Genomic DNA, 22,464 nt, shown 5'->3' with positions numbered 1-22,464 from the left:
GATTCTTAACCAAGAGATCAGGCAGTATATACAGGAACATGATGTGGCATGGGCCATTTTGAGGCATTTAATCTTAGGCTGTAAAAACTGCCTCATCCAGTTGGTGTCAGCGTTGCGTTGTGAATGTGGTGCTGTCAGTTTACTCTTGTTTAAAAGGAATTTAATCATCACTCATTCCCTACAATCATGAATGGCTGCAGTAAATAAATAAAAAAAAAAATGAAGGGAATTGAAAAACATTGTATGTTTAAATTTATTTGACAAGCTGTTAGATGAAAATAGAAATTCATTACATGTATAAACTATGTTCTGGATGATTACTCAAAAAAGTTAAGCAGTCTAGAAAATGGTCAGTAGGGGCAACAGGATTGAGGATGATTGACATTTGGCTGCAGATAATTGTTTGCCATGAAGTCTGCAGGAATGAAAGCTCATTGAAGCACAAAGGATGAGTTTGACCACAGGCTGAGGTTTGCCCATCTCTTTGAATCCGATTGACTCCCACACAGCATCTCCCTCTTTACTGGAGTGTTCATTTCACTGCATGTCTCACCCACTCTGTGTCTGCTGCTCCCTCTTCCTATTCCTTTTCTCCTCTTTTTTTTTCCTGCTCCGCCACCGCTGACTATACAAGCAACCTCTGCTTCTTTTCTGTGGGCTCCCTCTTCCACACAGATGCCAATTTTTACCTCACTTTCCCCATTTTTTCCCTCCATCTCCGTTTCTCCCACTGCAACTCTTTCTGCGCCCATATAGAGGAATGCAGCATGAGGCAAGCGGTGGCTCTTTGGCTGTTGATACTTGCGACTCTGCTCCCAGGTGAGTGACTTCGACCGGCGCTTTTGAGCGGGACCATGCATGAACAAGTGCGAGTGTGTCTTCTGAATGTGATTTTTGTACATGCTTGATTTGGTGTGGGGAAAAAAAATGTCTTCTCAGTAAGTTAGAAACAAAGTGGGTCTTTGTGTGCAGCAATGCACACAAAGAAAATAGATTCATTTTCATGATGAACCAGCCACACTATTATATTATACTCTTTGCAGTTTATATAGAAGAAAGCATCCTGTGTGTGCTTTCCCGACCGCAGGGTAACAATGAGACAGTAAGATATTGTACAACAGATAGATAGATAGATAGATAGATAGATAGATAGATAGATAGATAGATAGATAGATAGATAGATAGATAGATAGATAGATAGATAGATAGATAGATAGATAGATAGATAGATAGATAGATAGATAGATAGATAGATAGATAGATAGATAGATAGATAGATGCAAACATTCCCTTTAACTGTGAAGATTGTGGTCAAGATGAGATCTGCGAGACTGTGAAGCTGTATAGTTAAAAAAAAAAAGTACCACACATTGCAAAAATATTCACACCCTTTCTGAATTTTTCAACTACAAAATTCGGTGTTTGTTATTTGAATTATACTTGTATTGAACCTAATAGACTAACCTAAAATAGTATAGCTGTGATAATATTAATAGTACTAATCTGACAAGTGTGGTCTGCTTTCTTGTTCAGCCGACTTTACTCTTATACACCTAAATACAATCTGGTGCAAAGAACAGCCCCTAAGTCCCCTAATTAGTGAAGAATCTGTGTGTGTGTGTGTGTGTGTGTGTGTGTGTGTGTGTGTGTGTGTGTGTGTGTGTATCTTCATCTCTGCAGCTTTTGCAGATGACATTGTGATCTGGGGTGAGACCAGGGAACAGGTGGAGGAAAATCTAGAGAGATGGAAGTTAGCCCTGAAAAGAAAAGGAAAGACGGTTAGCCGTAGCAAGACACAATAACATGAGTATGAGAGGGATCCAATTGGATCCGTGAGGTTACATGGAGCAGAGCTAAAGAAGGGGGAGGATTTATAGTACTTTGGGTCAACAGTCCAGAGCAACAGAGAATATGGAAAAGAGGTGAAGAAACGCGTCCAAGCAGGTTGGAACGGGTGGAGAAAAGTCTCAGGTGTGTTGTGTGATAAAAGAGCATCAGAGAGAATAAAAGGAAAGGTGCACAAGACGGTGGTGAGATTAGCAATGTTGTTTGGTTTAGAGACAATGGCACTGAGAGAGAGACAGAAGGCAGAGCTGGAGGTAGCACAGATGAAGATGTTGAGGTTCTCTTTGGGAGTGACAAAGATGGATATGTAGGATCACAAATGCATACCTCAGAGGGACAGCTCATGTTAAATATGTTGGTGATTAAGCCAGAGAGGCTAGACTGAGATGGTTTGGAGACGTACAAAGAATGGATAGTGAGAACATTGGTAGATGGATCCTTAGGATGGACCTGCCAAGCAGGAGCCCCAGAGGAAGACCAAAAAGGAGATTCATAGATGGAGTTAAAGAGAACATAAAGGTAGTTGGTGTGAGACAAAAAAAAAAAACACAGCTTTTCAGTTTAGAGGTATTTTATAGAACATTGGTGAACAAACAGCATCACAAAGACCAAGGAGAAAAGTAGAAAGACCTGGTTTTCTAAGATTTAAAGATATTAAACGATAACCTACACTTTGAGCATTTCACGGAACAATGGTCCATCTACCATCTGAGTTTGAAAAGAGTCTCACAGAACTGCAAACCTACCAAGGTATCAAATGTTGCTTAAACTGAGATGTTCGGTCAAGAGCACAGACAGAAAAGCAGCCAAGAGACCCTTATTTTGGAGGAGGAGGAGGAGAGATCCATAGTTTAGGTGGGAAAAGCTGTCAACAACTATTAGTTTTAAACTCGCCAAATCTGGCCATTGTGGAAGATGGGCAAGAAGCAAACCATTGTTGAAAGAAAGCTACAATAAGTTTATAGCTTACAACAAGCAAACAGAAGGTATGTGGAAAAAGAAATGGAGTTTCACCTTCCAGCAGGACAACAATCTTAAACTTACAGCCAGAGCTACAGACAGAGAGTTTGGATGAAGGTATGTCTGTTTGTTAGAGTTGCCAAGTAAAAGTTCAAAGCTAAATTATACTGAAAATCTGTGACCAGACTTGAAAACGAACATTCACAGATTCTCTCCGTCCCATCTCACTGAGCTTGAGCTATTTTGTAAATAGAATGGGCACAAGCTTCAGTGTCTAGATGGACAAAACATGTAGAGAGGTACCCAAACAGGCCTGTAGCTGCAAATGCATGAAATATGGTTATGCACAGAATAGATTCAGGAGGCCTGAATACAAATGCATCCCACACCTTTCAGATTCTTATTAAAAATGACAACAATGGATAGTTCTCCTTCCACTTTACAAGTACACTTTCACATCGTGCTTGTCTGTCAAAAAAACAAAAAAAAAAATGCAATACGTTCCAAGAAAGGTGAAAAAGCTCAAAGGGTCTAAATATGTTTTGAAAGGAACTTTAACTTTACATTAAATAAGTTTTAGCTCTGGGGATTTTGTCAGGTTGATTTTGTGTTTAATTCATTTTAATTCATGTAATTGGCGATGCGGTCATTACCCTGCCTAGTGACAGCCCAGAAGGTTTCAGTTTTTAATATTCTGGCATCCTAAAGAAATCATTGCAAGACTTTCCAGCAGCCTGAATCTTTACCCGAGACAAATTTCCTTTGGGACAATAAAGTTCATCATCATCCTAGTCCCCTGGCACCCTTAACCCTCCACCACGCTCCAGGTACCTTTACATCCTTGTATTCATCCTTTGCTTAACGCTAAAGTCCTATTGTCATTTAGCACGCAGCAGACTTTTATGTTTGTGATTGTGGGATCGTGGAAGACGTTCTGAGATTTGTTTCTGCCGTTTTTACTTTCCTCATGAGTTTGTGTGATGAAATGATCAACTTTCATCATTCTTGCAACCGTTTGCCTTGGTTCCAGTTGTTGTCTTGTCTTTAAACTATTTCTCTGACTGTAGGTAAAGAGGTTTTTTTTATTTTGTGGTGGCCCTTTCCTTTTTACCTGCTTTCATTTTCCCCCCAATTTGAGTTGTGGAAAAAAGAAACAGACCTCTGCGTCACGTTATAATAATGACGGCAGTGAAGTAGGAATTTATAGCCTCCTGAATATAAATTACTCAACACTTTGACCAACTCAAACAGTAAAGTAAGACCGAATGCTTATTTCATAGGATTTGTTAGAGATGCCACTTATTATGGCGGCAATGGTTTTGATGAACACAAGCATTTCCTGTGGTTAGATTTCTTTCCAGCTGAATAAATGCGCTCAGACTGAAGTGTCGAGTCTTTATTTTCTGTTAAGAGGTTATACCAGTGCAATGAAACATTAATACATTTTAAGGCTTTTAACACAAGGTGTGATGATAAACGTGGAGCACGCCGTAGATCAGAAAGGTAAAAGAAATGGTACTTATGGTGGCAAATTACCTACAGCGGGGCATTACGAACACCGAGAGACTATTAACCTGCACAAAGGCGTTCCGTCTGTGGAGTCAGCCTGATATTTAAGGTTCAGTTAGTGAATATAGATTTGACACCCCACAGTGAGGGACATTAATCATACACTGTTTCAGGAGCTCTCCCGCTGGGAAGGCTGGCTGCAGAACAGAGTACAACTACTTTGTGAACTCTGCAGTTGTTTTTAGCATATTTAGAGCGCTTCTTACGCCCACCTTTAACACGTCTCCCCAAATCAACCAGGATTACACAGGCGAGTATGAGTCGGCGGTGATTTTAGGCTCTTGGCGCAGTTTCAGGGGAAGGAGCGAGTGCTTCTCTAGCCCTCATTGTTGTGAGTGCCATGTGTGTGTGTGTGTGTGTGTGTGTGTTTCTGTCTGGGGTGTTTCAGTGTTTAATGACCTCAATATTTCCTGAATAAAATGAAGCTGACGTTTTTATGGAAGAAGGAAGACTCCTACTGGGTGCTTGTGATCAATCAAAGACGTAATTGATTAAGAAGAGCAGGACTATTTCTGTCTTCCTACTCGTATTTTTTTTCTCCCCCTGCCTGGGCAGACGTTCACATTTCTATCCGCTAAACTTCCAAATGATCCCGTGGATCTTATTTCTTTGCATCCGTCACTGTAATTGCAGTACTTGTCCTTCTTTTGTCACTTTTCTTTTATTTCGTGATCTGACGGACATTTTTTTCCCCCCTGCCTCTCCCTTTCATCACTCCCGCCCACCTCCCTCTGTTCAGGGTCAGAGCAGGGTCCACACCAGCGTTTTCTTCTCAAGGAGCTGCTGAGGGACTACAACCCCATGGAGAGACCAGTGGCCAACGACTCCCAGGCCCTAACTGTCCACTTCTCCTTCACTCTGATACAGGTCATGGACGTGGTATGCCTCAATAGTTCTTCTATGTTAGCCCAGAAAATACCTTTAAAAAAGAAAAAAATAGGGGGAAAAGATCAGGTTGTTTATGTGGCTTTTAAAACCTTTTCTTAAATGTTGTGTTAGACATCTCGAGTGCTTGCTTAGTTTGTTATTTTGGGGGGTTTTGGGTTTCTTTTTAAAATGCAGAACTCCACGTAGTCCCATCAATTATCTGTTCAGGCAACCCGCCCTTTATCCACAAAAACCTTCATACAAATTCAATTCAATTTCAATTCAATTTTATTTATATAGCGCCAAATCATGAAACATGTCATCTCGAGGCACTTTACAAAGTCAAGTTCAATCATATTATACAGATTGGGTCAGATTATACAGATTGGTCAAAAATGTCCTATATAAGGAAACCAAAGAGACTGACTGCTGGCCACGAGGTGCTGTGAAAAAGTAATTGCCCCCTAAAACTAATATCTGTCATCAGACTGCCGCCGAGAATTTGCGCTAGATGGCAACGCGCCCACTCGTCTTAAATTGCTTTCATTCATCCACACTGGAGGGCTTTTGAGATTTAGCACCCTTGTTGTGGATCATGCCCCAGCATCTCATTTAAATATTAGCCTAGACGTTGAGTAAGCCACTCCAGAACCTTCATTTTGGTTTAATTGAGCCGTTATGGAGCCGGAGTGGCTGGTGTGCTTTGGATCGTTGTCCTGCTGTATAACCCAAGTGGGCTTCATCTTAACTGATGACTGGATATTTTTCTTCAGGATTTTCTCCAAGGTGGTTTTAATCAATTTCGGTAAATGGTCCAGTTCCTGAAGGGGAAAAGCGGACCATCACACTACCACCGCCATGTTTGACTGTTGGGAAGGTTCTGTATGAGCTTCTAGAGGTCGGGCCTCGATCAGACCTGCTGGCGAAATTAAAACCAAAAAAATGTGGCTGAAACAGTTAATTTATTGTATGAAAATGCTTTATTCTGACACCTTCATGGGACCAGGAAGTCTCGATGAGATCAGAAATCTCAAGGGAGCCCTGGTTGAGACAACAGCAACACACGTCAGAACTATGCACATTAATAACGAAAACAAATCATACATACAGTATGGAAACTGCTTTTTGTATTTATTTTTAAATATGTGAAATATTTCATTGAGACAAAAAAGCCAAAACAGAAAAATAAAAAAAAACCCTGTCAGGGAGTAAATCCTTTTTGATAGCCCTGTAGGTGGAAAAAAGCGGCACTTTATCGAGTTCAGAGGATATTTCTTCTCGTGGTTTGGAGAACATTTCAAATGCCCCTGGCATTTTCTCAACAAGCTGCGATGCGCCTCGAGGCAGAGCACTGCTTTTCACTGGCCACCTTATAATAAAGGACTGATTGGTGAAGTGCTGCTGTGATTAGTGCCCTTGTGCAAAGTGTTCCCACTTAGAGGAGATCCTCTTGATCTCATTTGTAGCGGCTATTGGCTTGTGAGCTGTGCATCAATAAGAAGCCTTTTTAATCTCTGATTTCTCAGTCAGGCAGCCATTGGAAGGACGTCCGGTGGTGATTATAAACTTCATCCAAATGCAGAATAGGGAAAGAAAAAGTGTTTGAACACGTTGAAAGGCGAAGGCATTTCAGCTTGCTTCCCCGGGTTATGGTCTGGACGCTGTAATGCCTCGCAAGTATTGGCCAGGATTCCCAGTCCCTTACTTGTTTTCAGCTTGAATGATCACCGGTAACCCGGAGTACAGTGCAGTGAAACTGAGCAGCAGGTGTCTGAACAAAGGTTCAAAGACATTCGCAAGTTGGACTTTTCATGTTACACCTTACAGAATAAGGCATTCTTACAGAACACAGCATACTTTGACTATATCTACGGGTAAATAGATAAATAATCCTATTTGTTTAAAACATTTGTTTAATGTGAAAAAGAGTCAGCAAATTTCCAAACAACTACTGTGCGTTCAGATCTTGATGCAAAGTACAACGCAAAACAACAAATGCAGCAGGTTTTTGAGACAGTCTTAAAAGAGCAAGAAATTATTCTCTGAATTGCAAATTCCTTTATCATCTTATTTGCTTTGTGTCATGCAAGGATGAGAAGAATCAGATCCTCACCACAAACGCCTGGCTGCAGATGGTGAGTATAATAGATAACATTAATAATGTGGTATTGATCTGTGTAGCAGAAAGCTTTTTGCAGGCCGCCTGACATTGCAGTACTGTGCTCAGTGTCATCCCGGATGCTGTTTGGCTTTCATTATCATGGTAATGGCTTGCTCAGCAGGATGACAGCTTCTTCCTTCTTCCCTAAACATGGTCTTATGAGAGCTGGATGAATCTATTTTTGCTTTATTATTATTATAGCTCAAAATCCCAAATCCCAATTTATGCACCCTAAATCTTTATAAGCCTGAGCTAAAATGAAGACGTTGCCTCGATATATTACAGTGTAAACTTCTCAAAGCGTGTAAGCTGAGAACAAGCATGTTGCATTCAAAGAAAGACACGGCAAAGGTTATACGTGCAGAACTTACCAAACTCTTACATTAGTTTGATTAGGTGTGTGTTTCTGTCTCATAGCAGTGGTATGACCACTATCTCCAGTGGAACCAGTCAGAGTATCCCGGCGTCAAGAACCTTCGTTTTACCCCTGACCAGGTGTGGACCCCTGACATATTGCTCTACAACAGGTATGTGACTCATACATGGAAACAAACCCATAAATGGTTCCTGTAGCTCGGCAAAGTCTGGAAATGTGTAGAAATAGATTTTACTGTTACCCAAATCTGGAAAAACAAACAAAACCGAGCATGTTTTTCTTTTGTTTTAATTTTGATACTTCATTCCTTAGACCAGGGGCTTACAACCTGTAGCTCCGGAGCTACAATTGACTATTTGGACTTTTGACAATGGCTTTAAAAAAACGCTGGTTGAAAATACCAAAGAACCAACTAATGTTTTTACATATAAATGCTATAACAATGGTAGGTTTTAGCAGTGTTTTCCATAGAACAATTGCAATGAATTTCCACAAAAACAACACTGAGTACTAGCAATATTTTCTTAAATAAATTTTTCTTGTCATTAGACTGGAAACTATATGCTTTTGTTTACTAAATTTCCAACAAATATCAACATATTGTTGAAGAAATTGTATAATCCATGTAAAAGTGTTATAGTTTTCTTTATTTTATATCAGAAATTACAACACATTTCCTATAATAGATACAGAAATCAAACATTACTAGTCTTTTTTTGAAATATCATGTGACATCTGCAGCTCTAAACGAGTTTTATTCAGCTGGACTGAGGTATAAAATGCTCTTTAGATTCTAAAACGTTGCAGACCCCTGCCTTAGACCATTGTCCTAAAGATTCACATCTAAAAAGAAATAGGGGAGATTTTTTTGGATTGTAAATAGCACAGGTTCTTAATCAGATTCAGTTTTGGACTTTGACTAGGCCACTCCAAAACCATCACTATTGTCTCATCATCATTGTCTCTTTGTCTGATATTAAAATTTGTTTTATGATCTGAAACAATTAAGTGGGACAAAAATGAACACAAACTGCAACACTTAAATCTGCAAAAATGAAAAATCCCAAATTTTTACAGTGGAAAAAACAAAATGCATCGTGTTGTGACCCAGTCTATTTTTGCATGCCATACTTTAGCTTTGCTTTGACAAATTAAGTTTTACTTAATTTTTTGAGTTTCAGACCCCATAGAAAAATGCAATCAACGAAGGGTTTACTTCTCACAACGTTCCTTCAGATCCTCCTCAATCAGCCTTTAAACTGGACCCGTGATTCGTAAACCAGCTCTAGAGTCAAATTTCTAAATTTCAGTCTGTGTGGTAAAATAATTTTTACCAAGACCAGTTTCCAAAATGTTACAAATGTGGAAAAGTCGGATTGCTTGACTATGGAAACATTTAATCTAAATAAAACCTTCGCTGCTGGTGCTGCCTAAACCTTTATCACTTTCCTGTCTTTACCCAGCGCTCACGATAAATTTGACGCTACGTTTAAGACCAACGTGCTGGTTAACTCCAGCGGCTTCTGTGAGTATCTGCCTCCAGGTACGTCTCCACAGCTGGAGCCTCCGATTTTAAACGCTGCATGTTTATTCATTCAGAAAGTGTACTCCTCCTGCAGAAAATGTATTTAGAACAACGTCTGCTGCGTTCAGATATTTCTAATTTTCCCCTCCTTCCACATGACTGCCATTAGTTAATTATTAATCACATCCTCTCTGTGTCACATATAGGGGGTATGTTGCTTCACTGTTAATTAATTCTCCTTCTTATTTCTGGATTTTAAGGGATATTCGTCAGCACATGCAATGTAGATGTGAAATGGTTCCCGTTTGACATCCAGCGCTGTGAGCTGAAGTTCGGCTCGTGGACCTTTGATGGCTGGCTGCTGGACATCCAGATGAAGGAGGCAGACGTGTCGGGGTACATGTCCAACGGAGAGTGGGACCTTATGGGTATGAATGCATAGAAACTGGGCCAGAACGCAATGTATCTGCAAATATTCACAGATTAATTAAACCTGCCAGAGTTCAAAGCGTCTTCTCTCAGTTCTTCATTAATTACAAAAAGCAACATTTTTAACCCTGATGCGTGCACAGCATCTTAAATAAAGATTTACATGCAGCTGTATTTTTTAATAGACGCCGGTCCGGTTTTTCTTACACCCCGCCTGTAACTGCACGGCCAAAACACAAAAACATTTTATTAGTTACATCAGTCACGTTCTGCTGCAGAACAGTAAATTTCTGTGCCGCATCTTTTTATTTCCCTGTCTGCTCAGAGGTCCCGGGAGGTCGTAATGAGGTTTTCTACGACTGCTGTGCCGAGCCGTACCCAGATGTTACGTTCGTGGTAACACTTCGAAGGAGAACTCTGTTCTACGCGCTCAACCTGCTCGTCCCATGTGTGCTCCTCTCCTCCATGACCCTGCTGGTCTTCCTGCTCCCGGCCAACTCGGGCGAGAAGATCAGCCTCGGTGAGATATTAGAACTGAAAAGAGGCGGTAAGAATGATGTGATGAAAGGAAAGGGACGTGCTGTATGTGAGAACAGGGATATAATATCTTATCTCTTCGTGTCTTGCTGTGCACTCAGTGACTTGTAAAAGTGTGGTATTCATGAGCTTTTTGATTATTTTGTCAGGTTAAGGCCACAAACTATAATGTATTCAACAGGGATTTTATGTGATAGTCCAACAGAAAGCAGTGCAGAACTGTGACTTAAAAAACAACAACAATTTTTTTGTATTTTTAGAAATAAAAATCTGAAAAGGGTTTCTATAACGGCGCCTTTACATTGACTCCACAACATAAAATCCAGTGCAAGCAAATTCCTTCAGAAGCTAAAATACATCTGAAGGCAAAATACGGGTTTAATAGAAAACACTTCTGTAGTATAGCATAGCTGCAAACCTACCAAGACATGACCATCCACCTACACTGGCAGGTCGAGCACAGATAGCAGTAATCAGAAGAGCACGTAGGAAGCTCATGATCAATGCTGGAGAGAGAGCTGCAGAGAAAAATCTGTCAGCATGTCCACGGTTAGTCGTCTTCTCCTAAAATCTTGCCTTGACTTTTTAAAAGAAGTCCCATTTAAAGGGGACACATAGTGCTTTTCAAACCTTCCTTTTTACATGGAAATCATTCAGTTGTGGTCTATAGAAAGTGGAACTGCAATACTTTGGTCTGAATCCCTCGTAATCTAACCCCCACGTTTCCCCCTTTTTACCTCTGTGCTGAGGTGCGTCTGAAAGCAACTCGTTTTGGTGCATGTCTCTTTAAATTGAAGGGAGGCCCTTCACACCCCGCCACCCTACAGGTTGCAGACTGATCAACTTCCTCCCGTTTTGTCATTTTTGTAGTATGCTTGGGAACGGTGTAATGAACAACCAATGACTTATCCACTTGTAGCTTTAGCTTGGACTACAAAATCGCTCCGAGAAATAAAAAAAATAGCAAATTCGCGAGACTGGTACGCTTGAAGTCCATGACCTTGTTTAGCAGTTCCGCAGCAAATACTGTGATGTGATTATTGAAAAATGTAATAGGGAACAAAGAAAACTGAATGGCGTGAAAAATATGACCCAAAAAGAATATAAGGACATCTACACTGCTTCTGGAAAGACTAAATTCAAATTTACTGCACTCCTACGACTCCAAGTATAAAATAAAATGTATTAAAGGGCTAGAAAAGTTGATTCTGCCTGATATGTCCCCTTTAAAGTCTGGTACAATTGATGTAAGAGACATAGCCATTGGAAGATCATGATCTCGTCTGAGTAGACCAGTACTGAATTATCTGGTCTACTTGGATCTTGAACACACCAGCCTAACTATGAAACATGGTGGTGGCAGCATCTTGCTGTGGGGTTACTTGTTTTGTACCAGGAACAGAAAAAACAATCAGGGTTAATGGTAATATGGGTGGAGCTGTTACAGTGTAATGCTGTAATAGATTCTGCCACAGGCAGCGAATGACCCGGCACATGGTGCTTTCAACAGAACAATGACCCCAGACAAGCAGCCTGAGTTGCAGGGATCAGATCAACGCCTCTTCATGCATTAGGCCAAAATGTAATCACCAACCTGTGGTAATATTTGAAAACCCATGTTAACAGATGCTCTCTACTCAATCTGACTGAGCTTGAGTCATTTCAGAAGGAAGAATGGGAAAAAAAAAACATAAATTTGTAGAACTGACATATAGAAAACACACAGCAGCAAAAATTGGTGATTCTGCAAAATAGGAGGTCATTCTCAGATTTCCAGATTTGTACAATGCTTGTAAAATTATATCTCCTTGTCCTCCTTGACAGCAATGCACTACTTTGTGTTGATCAAACAATAGGAATCCCAAATAAAATACTGGTTTTTGGTTGGAAAGAAAACAACCAGCATGGATACTTTTAACCACATATTGACCTGTGTTAAAGTGTTTTTCTTGAACTCTTTCCTCAGTAACGTGAAAGCAGAACTTTATATCAGTGCTTTAATGAAGCAGAAGGAAGCAACTGGAAGTAAGGTGGTGATAAAGACAGAAAAGATAAAGAATAAAACAAAGTGTGATCTTTCGAGTGTCAGAAAGATGGGTGATGAGGCAGGAAATCAAACACATCATACATAATTTACTGTGCTGGGACTCCTGTACCTCCACGCTCACAAGACGTCTGTTCTTTGTCTCTCACGCCATGACTCCCTGGTGTCCTGTGTCTGCCTTCAGGCATCACGGTTCTGCTTTCTCTAACTGTCTTCATGCTGATGGTTGCAGAGATTATGCCCGCCACTTCCGATTCAGTACCACTGATTGGTTAGTTGTTTCTCCTTGTGTTTGCACACTTATTATGTCTGGAGGTTGCTATCTTTTATAGTTACCAGCATGTGTGTTTCAGGTCAGTACTTTGCCAGCACCATGGTGATTGTTGGGATGTCGGTGGTAGCCACAGTCATCGTCCTCCAGTTCCACCACCACAGTCTAAACAGCGGACAAATGCCGCGCTGGGTGAGTTCTATAAAACATTAGCTCGTTTGATGGGTGTCTACAGTGGCGAGGAGGGGATTTTATTGTCAATATCTTTTATTGCTGCAAAAGGAACCAAATATTGCCTTAACAAGGTCAGAAATAATACATGTTCCTCTTCTTTTATAGAAGCAATAAGCACAATTTCACCAGTAGGTGTACTGTTGAGCAGTGGCGGTTCTAGACCAAATTTACCAGGGGGGCCAAGGTGGGGCCAGTGTTTTTTCACAGGGGCACAGAACAAAAAAAAAATAAAAAACAATAAAATGGCAATATTTAAATGTGTAATAATATTAGGTAAACCACTGGTGGCTCTGGAACTGCAGGTTTCGGACCCCTGATCTAGCAGTTGAAAACTTTGCCCCCAGCTCAATACGGCTAAAGCTAAACATGGAACATCTTAAGTTTTAAATTCTTTTTAGTGTAAAACTGCATAGGTAAAAAATAATATTGGTCAAAGGGACCAGTCAGTTATGGTTTCTTTACCATTGGAAATAATTATGAGAAGTGTATTTATTATCATGTCTTCAGTACAGGGGCCATGACAGGGGCCAGGACCATTTCTACAGGGGCATGGGCCCCTGTTGGCCCCTGTCTAGAACCGCCCCTGCTGTTGAGCAGTCTGTTGACTAAAACAAGATGTGTAGCAAGCCACGCCTCTCTCTACCTCCAAAATCTAAGCACCAACAGTTATCCATTTAAATTTTACATGCCCTGTATGTACACAAGGATTACGGTAGGCAGCTCACGGACCACCGTGCTGCATTAAACAACTCCAACTGTGTTAGCTGGGGTATGACAGCTACTTCCCTTACATAACAGTAACGCGTGGCCCATTGCTTGTCAAACTCCAACAATTAATCCACAATTATAGCATTACATTGAATTGAATCAACAGAGCAACTCAAGTCCAACAAGACTGTAACACCAACAGAAACAAACATCTGACTTCATGCTGTTACTAACCTGACCGGAGGAGAAAAGCGAGCTTCCAGTCAAACTGGAGCTGCTTCTGCTCTCGAAATGCTCTCCACCTTGGAACCGCGAGGCCAGCGTTAACCCTCGTTTTGTCTCTTTCCTTATCTGACAACTTCTTTGCTGAAGGCAGTTTTTTTTTGTGTGTGGTAATAACGTGTCCTGTTCGCCTTCAGTTGAATGTGGCAGTGGCATTTTATGCGGAGGGAGGGGCTAAGCCCTGAGTGGCAGCTGTTCACATGGACGTACATGCACGCACGCGCGGCCGGCCCGGCTTTGTAAACAACACAGTAGAGAACAGCAGAGAGATGGTGTGTGACGCCATACCATAGTCCATCTGAAAAGATGCCTTTAGTTTTTCACCTCACTGTTTTTTAGTTCTATCTAAAATAATAAAATTCATCTTATTGCTCCTTTGAGATCACCTTTAATTCAATCATTAAGAGTCACAGCTAAAAATAAAGAGGTGTGAGTAAATAACTTTCTCCTCTTGTCTTCTTTGGCAGTCTGTGGTAGACTTGTGAGTGTGTTTGGGGTCGTAATCCTTTTAAGAAAGCCTTTCACTTACATTAGACTACATAGCTGGTTATACCTAGATGAACTGATACCTTCCTTTTACAAAACTAAAACCAAGGACAATCAACCACTAAGGAGTTCCGCATTTTTTCAGCTACAGTGCCTTAGAAAACCATATATTCCTGGAACTTTTTTTTATTTTCTCACATGACAACAACAGTCTTCAATGTATTTACTTTGTCAAGCTAGACCAATCAACGTAGAATATAATTATGCAGTGGAAGGACAATAATACATGGCTTAAAGGAATAGTATAAAAATAAAACTCTAACAACTGTGGCCTACATTTATATTTAGCTTCTATGAGTCAATACTTTGCAGAACAATTCTTTGCTATATTTTCAGCTACCAGTATTTAGGGGTAAATATCTACCAGCTAAACACTAACATTGTTGCATAATCCTCTTTGCAAAATTCCTCAAGCTTCGTCAGATGGAACTCAGGGTGCCTTTGAACATCGGCTTTCTGGACTTGCAACAGATTTTGAAATGGGTTTAGATCTGAACTTTGTCTAGGCCATTCTAACACATTACTATGCTTTGACATAAACCATTCCCTTCTTGGTCCGTTTGTAGCTCATTTTCCTCCTAGAAGAGGAACCTTGGCTCTAATCTTTTTTTCCAGCTACTTATATTTTTTTTTTCCCAGGAATGCCTCCTGCTTTGCTCCACCCAGCTGCCCATCAACTCTGATGAGGTGCCTTGTTTATGCTGAAGGAGAGCCTCCCCAAAGCATGATGCCACCACTGCTATGTTTCACCGTGGGGATGTTGTGTTTAGGGTATAGTGCAGTGATAGTTTTCACCTGTGTAGTATTTAGCATGTAGTCAAAACAATCCAGTTCTCATCTGACCAGAGCTGTTTCTTCTATAAGACTTGTAGCAAACTGCAATCAAGACTTCTTTTGGGTTTCTTTCAACAATGGCGTTCATCTTAACACTCTTCTATTCAGGCCAGATTTGTGCACAATCAATAGTCATTGTGTTGATGGATTCTCCTGCTTGAGCTGTGAATCTCTGCAGCTCCTCCCAAGTTACCGTGGGCCTCTTGGCTGCTTCGTCAATGAAAGTGGTCCTTGGCCCGGCCTGTTGTTTTAGGTTGAGGGCCAAGTCTTGTAGGTCTGGCAGGTGTGCCTAGCTTGTTTCACGTTGGACGAGAGACTCAACAGTGGTTCATTGAGTGGTCAAAGGTCAGGATGTTGTTATCAAGTCTCAGTTACTGCACTGGATATTATTAGAGGTATAAAAGTAATGGGGACTTAATACAAATGCACACAATAGTTTGGATATATTTAATAAAAAATATATATATATTATTCCCTACTTTTTGTTGGCCCATCACATAAAATACAATTAAGTTTATGAATGAATTTGAACAAAATGTGAAAAAGTTTGAATAATTTTAAAAGACCAGCATTTTCAGTTGTTAATGCAGAAATAAGTGCATCCCCACTTCAGCGTCTTCTGAATCTTCAGACGGGTTATTTCCAGTAAACTGCGTCTTTTAATTTTCCTCATCTTATAAGAGCAGTTCTCTCATAAAAGGCTTTTGCTCTTTCATTGACCTCCACAGTTCCTGTTAGTGGCCATTTCCTAATTACATTAAAACCTCTGGAAATGGCCACTTGAAAACACTTATTATCCTGGTCTGATGGGCATCAATTATTTTACTCTACAGTGCCATCCAGGGCAGGAGTGAAGAGGAACCCATAACTGCTGACTGATAAATATTGCTGCTCTGCTATTATGTAAAGCTCTCTAATTTATAATCACAAGGCCTTCCTTAACAGTAAAATGAAGAAGTCATATGCAGCTGGTTGGGGATGGTATGTTTTATAATTTGTACGGGTCAAAAATAAAAAAGGCACAACAGACAGATGCAGATTTGGATAAAGGCTATGTGGTCAGTTGCCCAGGGCAGTATTAGAAAGGGGGCGGCATCAGCACCAGATAAAGATTATCTGTCAGTTTTGCCACAAACAAGTTCTATTGCTTTTATACATTACGCTACAAGGGAATATTTCTTTGGTGAGTAGTCCCCCTTGCTCCTTGCAGAGAAGAGGGGGGCCTACATGTCCTGAAGCATCTCAATAATCCAGGTAGAAAAATAAATAAAGAAGTTGAGTAGGTCCTTGGGACAGGGGGCTATATGTTTTTTGCTAGATTCCACCACATTTTGTCTTGCCCAAGAATCCTATTTTTACGTTTCAATTGGTTGGAGGCACGGAGTGCCTCCCCTAGAGCGCCATTGATACAAGAACCACCACTTATTAGCGGCCACATACATTTAAGCCATTTTTTTCTACATGCAGTAGCCGTGGGCTTGAGAACGCGTTTACTGTTTGGGCTGTAATGTGACTCCTTGTCGACCTGTTCTGATTGTGTTCTGGTGTCATTGACCGTCAGGTGCATTTGGTTCTGCTGCAGTGGGTCCCTTGGTTTCTGCGCATGAAGCGACCGGGAGAGGGAGCAGAACCCACTCTTGCCAGGAGCCAAGCAGACTCTCACAGCAAGACCCTGTCCTCTCCGACCACCACCACCACCACCATCCCTGCTCCTTCCATCCTGCCGCAGAGTCTCGGCTCCCTGCAGGCCACCTTGGCGCAGCTCAGCCACCCTCTGTCCCACCAACTTCCTCACCGCCCAAACTCCCAGGCTAATATGCAGCCTCATCCCAGCTCCAACCCAGCGCCTCAGCCCAATGGTCATCTGCCTTACATGGGCTTTCAGACCTTCCAGACCACTGCTGAACTGGAACCTGTTCAGAGGTGCCGAACTACCAGTCATGGGAGGGCTAACAGAGCACCAGGTGGGGGAGAAGGCGATGAAGGGGCTGCATTGCGAGGAACAGTTGGAGATATACCAGTACATCAACATCTCCATTCTTCAAAGATTGGGAGCCCCCAGCTGGAAACTCTAGTATCTCCAGACCCTGAGCCAGCAGGTACAGCCACTGGACCCTGTAGCTTAGAGCCTGGAGACGGGAGATCAGCCGCCCTGCAGAGCCACAGTGGGATGATCCGGTCTGCCGCTGTGGACAACCAGCTACAGGCTCTTCTGACAGAAGTGCAGTTCTTAGTGGAACGCGTTCGCGAGCAGGACCGTCAGCTGAACCTAGCTGAGCAGTGGCAGTTTGCTGCCGCCGTCATCGACCGCCTATGCCTGGTCGGATTCAGTGTTTTCAACATCATCTGCACCATTGCTATCCTCATGGCTGCACCTAACTTTGGAATAGCTCTGTCAAAAGACTTCCTCTGAAAGGGTAAAGAAGCAAGACTGAGAAAGAGCGGTGGGATGAGACAAGGATGGAAGCACAATTTTGATTTCTAAAGCGAGGAAGGACTGTTGACAGAAACTTGACAGTTAATTTTCTTATGGAACATATTAAAACCTTCCTATCTTACACTAGGCTGAAAAGAAGTCGAAGAATAAATTACTTTTAAAGAGGAGAACTCTGAACAGAACTCACGTGAAAATGATACAATCTGACTTAAACCTAAATTTGTAAAGTGTTGCATTTGTAAGATGATGCCCAGTTGAAAGCAGAACAGGGTTACATTTATTCTTGTGTATCTGCATTTGAACTATTAACTGTGAAATGATGAAATCATGCAGCTTGTTTACCGATATTTCCACGGGGGCTTTGCTTTTTTTTTTTTTTTTGAAGGTTTTGGTTCAATCTCCATGTCAAAGCATGCCAACAGCAGCAGCTCTCACACCTCTTACTCACACTAACTAGCTAAACACACCAATAATACTACATTCCCTCATGAACAACAGAGCTTTGTCCCATTAGGGTGGAAAACGTCAGTCAAAGTGCAGAGACTGTGTAACGTCTCAATGCATCTGGGACGATGAATGAATGAACATCCCCAGTGCCTTGATGACTCTTCAGATAACGATTCATGGGACAGCACGAAAATAATTGTTGGAAAAAACTTCTTTCTCAGCAAAGTAAGAGGAGCTGGTGCCCATCTGCTGAAACCAATCATAGAGTTGTCCAAGAGCCAGAGGCCACTTACAGATTGTTTCCGAAAGTCCTGGAATTATGTTGATACAGCTTTACTATGAAGTAAAGTCCTTAAAGAGCAATGGTCTCTTTGCTCGCTCACGACAAAAAAACAAACAAAAAAAAAAAAAACAAAACTGATTTACTGAAAAAAGCATGTTGGGGGCTTGCTGAAATGTGTTTTAAATTTACCAAAAAGGCCTTTTTTTCGGTCATGAAAACCTTCATGACGTCTCTTGTAGGTAGAAACTAGTTGCATGCATTGTTCTGATGTGTTTTTGACCCAGTCTTCCTCATAAACTCTCTTAAAATCTTGAAGGTTCTGGGGACCTCTTCTATGCACTCTGATTTTCAGTTGGTCAAGTTATTGACTGAGCCATTCTAACAGCTTTATTAAGTTTCTCTGAAACCATTTGATGGTTTTCTTGGCTGTGGGTTCTGGTTCATTGCCTTGATGAAACGTCCACCCTCGTTTCATGTTATATCACTTTCTTAAAATCTCTAGATTTCTCAATTTATCCTTCCTGCAGTTATGCATCTTTCAGTAGCATATGCGTAGTAAAAAACAGACCCACACAAAAATCTCCCCATCTCAAAACTTAACTGTCTGAATGGTGTTTTGGCGCTGATATGCCATTCTTCCTTTAAATTTGGTGTTTTAAACTTTGGTTTTATCTGACTAGACTATAATCTCCTAGTGTTTCATTGGCTTGTCCAAATGCTGAACTAGCTTCAGCATGCTTTTCGTTCAGCAGTGCAGTCTTGTGCTATGACCATGAACAGAGGGCTTTGCAGTTGAGTGTATTACTTGTTGTTTTCATGGAGAAACAATAATTCCAGGTCTTTCTGAAGTTTTCTGGGAGTGTGTTTCGATTGTCTGGCAGCACTTCTGAATATTTTAATGGCTCAGTGAGAAAGTTTGGAATAAAGCACCTGGCAAATGGTGAAAATAACTTGTTTTCACTCCTGGATTACGGCTGTAACTGTGCTCACTGGGACATTCGGATGTTTAGAAATACGTTTCTAATGATTGCTATTCGTCTGTTTAGCAACAATAAGGTTGCGAAAGGGTTAAGAGAGTTCTTTGCTCATGCCCGTCATAGCATGCTTTTTGTGCAAAAGGTTGGCAATGATGGCCTAATTAAGACTAAAGAAGTCCACATAAAGCAATACTGAGAGGAGGCAGGATTGATTTCTAGATACTGATGGCATTTAGTGACCAGACCTGGCTTTCTATGGCATTTTGAAAGTTTCTTCATGTTTTTAACACCCATTTGTTTTTCTATGTCCTTGTATGTGTAGATAATGCTGGTTATTAACAACATACGGTGGGAATTTCGTGTCATTAGGCCCATTGGCAATATATTTGAAAACTGTGATATTTTCAATCCTCCCAGTGAAAAGAATTATAAATATTTGATCCACAGGTACATTTATCAATAGTTTATGAGGTTATCACAGCATTTCAACCAAACTATTGCTGTCTGAGTGCCAAGAGAGTGGGGTTTGGATGTGCTCTGCCAGAAAAAAACTTGTCTTGAACTCTTTTTTTTGCAACATTTTACATAAATATGTGGGTACAAACAGCCATGGGCAAACATAAGCTCAGACATCTCTTCATAGGTTCAGCTTCTGCCATCGTCAACAAAGTGAGAATGAGACCTCTGTCAACACTCTAGATTACTGCTCAAAGTGGGTCCAATAAGGGCTCTGAAGTGCTGATGAAATAATCACAGTGGATCATATTTGATTAAGACCCTGTGATCTGGTCTTGATTTAATGAAATGTGTTTATTTTTCGAACGTTTTTGGTCAAATTGAGTTTACAGGTTAATTTGCTTTGGAGTGTACATGTCATGTTTTACCAAATGACTTTTTGTTTAAAAAAAGACAAAAGATAAAATAAAACTGCATACAATGCCACGTTGATTCAATCGTTGCAAGATATGTGCCATGTCGCTTTATTCCACAGAAATAAGAACAGTGATCTCCAAAAAGGTAGAATGTGACCAGTCTAAATGCATTTGCACAAAAATAGATTGTGAATAATAAAAGAGCCAGCCACCAAATTGCCAACGTTGATATGTACAGGCATACATACACGTTTTGTACGCGTTCAAACCACCCTACCCAGTTGCGCATTTCATTTAATCTGAGTATGCTATTTTTGATAACTGTACAGTATTTTCCTTGGTTGTAAACATCCCGTTACTTGCTGCTGGTACACCTAAATTTCCCCCACTGTGGAACAGTAAAGGATATTTCTATTTCTATTTCATCTGTCCACAGTGATAAAATATAGGCCCTCTTCGACATGTCTGGGTTTGGTTTCATACGGAGGGGAAATTATTTTCTTGAAAACACATCAGATATTATAAAGCCCTGAGGTTATTCCTGTGAAAGTAAAGGCTTGGTGAGATGAGAGTGGAAAACATTTTTGCATCACTTTGGTTGCTCATGCTGCAGGAGGCAGAAGCATTGTTTATTCTATGCATTAATGCGATACAGCACCCGTCACTATTATTGGCATGCCGGAAAAAGCTGTGTGCAAAAGCCTTAAAATAAATTTGTCACGAAGCCTCGGTGGAGCATATCTTTGCTGCAGACTTTTGTTCTCCTTACAGTGGAGAACTGTATACATCCGAATACCTTTAATAATAGCTTCTAGCTCCTCTTCCTTGACCTTTCACGGGATCAACAGTAAGAACTCTATCGTGGGGAGGAAAGGAGCTTAGGATGGCTGTGTGGATTTTGGACAGCCTTTACCTCCGACGTCATTACATGACAGAAACGCACATGGATGACGCGAGTCAATTCTGAGCCTACAGCTTTCTGAAAATTAACTACAAAGTGCTCGCTCTCTTCTTTCCATACATGTTCGTTGATTTACGTAAGGGGGCTGTGCTGGTACGTCATGTCACGCAAAGATTGTGAGATACCTTGAAGGTTCTTAGCACCAGTAAGGGACGCTGATGGGTTCCTTGGCAAAACTAGCCGCAGGAGGGAGCATACAGGCAAATTTTCCTACCTCCTTCCTTACTGACTGCACTATTCAGACAGCACTTATCATGGCTACCGCTGACACACTTTCACTTTGGCTAAAAAGTCCTTATTCTATATGGGTATCCGGATTGAGCCAGTGTGTGTCAAAGTTGGGTCCTTTCAGTGTTGTTTGTCACGGTTCTGGTGGTTTTAAACAAAAAAAAAACAAATAAAAAAAAAACAGGTACATAACTAGTATTTCAATTTCCTGATTTGGAAAGATCAACAAATGTCTGCTTTACTTTATTTCAATGTTATCTTGTCTTTTTTATTTTGAAGAGCAATAAAAAAATAAAAGGGCTCAGTGTCACATCTTAATTGTAGCCTAAGAAAGAAGAATTAGATTATCAAATAAACTTTCCTAGACACTTTAATCAACTTAAAGAATAATCAACACAATTGATTCAATCATATTTTATTTACAGGTAATGTTAGTGGCGAAAATAAGCGTGGAATTGTGTGATTTTGTCAAAAAATTAAACTTTGTGTGGGATTTTCTAGTGTATTCGTCTAATAGAAAACACAATATACACAACACTTTTAAGGCGTTTATATGCCTTTGTCAACAGTGCCAGTACTTGTAGAGGGTGCTGATTGACATAAAAATAAAAAAGTTTAATAAGTTTAATAAAGGCATATATCATGAGTTTAGCTCAAAATAAATGCAAATAATTATCCCTGCAAGTTCATTTGAAATATCCACTTTTTACCACATCTGCTCGTTGTGAAACTTTTGTGATAGAGCAACACAAATTAAAGCATAGCTTCACAATTTATCTATCTAAGAAAAATTTGATTTTTGTATTCAGCCCCATTTACTACGATAGCCCTGAATAAAACCCAGCGCAACCAACTGTGTTCAGAAGTCATCTAACTGGTAAATGTCATTTTGATCTCAGTGTAGGTACTGCTTGAGAACGTTGTGGAGAAAGTTAAAGCTGGGTTAGTTCATGAAACAGTATCCCAAACTCTCACCTGTCACAGCACTGTTCAGACCATCAATACTGCAAACACCGACCAAGACATGGACCACCACCTCAGCTGACCAGCTGGACTACGAGAGCAAAAATC

At 40.7% G+C, this 22,464-nt stretch overlaps 1 protein-coding gene across 1 annotated transcript; it reads left to right on the top strand.

Moving 5' to 3' along the window:
- The first annotated feature begins 383 nt into the window (after positions 1–383).
- On the top strand, positions 384–20,294 carry LOC105928478 (neuronal acetylcholine receptor subunit alpha-7). Its single transcript, XM_012865748.3, has 11 exons — positions 384–470; positions 757–819; positions 5,114–5,253; positions 7,332–7,376; positions 7,820–7,929; positions 9,242–9,321; positions 9,564–9,731; positions 10,058–10,252; positions 12,498–12,584; positions 12,667–12,776; positions 16,750–20,294. Exons 2-11 carry the CDS (start codon positions 768–770, stop codon positions 17,599–17,601), a joined length of 1,839 nt encoding a protein of 612 aa, XP_012721202.2. The 5' UTR covers positions 384–470; positions 757–767; the 3' UTR covers positions 17,602–20,294.
- Positions 20,295–22,464: the final 2,170 nt, after the last annotated feature.

The sequence above is a fragment of the Fundulus heteroclitus genome, chromosome 3 (genome assembly GCF_011125445.2).
Source record: "Fundulus heteroclitus isolate FHET01 chromosome 3, MU-UCD_Fhet_4.1, whole genome shotgun sequence".
In the NCBI taxonomy this organism is placed as follows: Eukaryota; Metazoa; Chordata; class Actinopteri; order Cyprinodontiformes; family Fundulidae; genus Fundulus; species Fundulus heteroclitus.
Note: the sequence above shows the minus strand (reverse complement) of the source record. Positions and strands in the feature narration are given on the sequence as shown.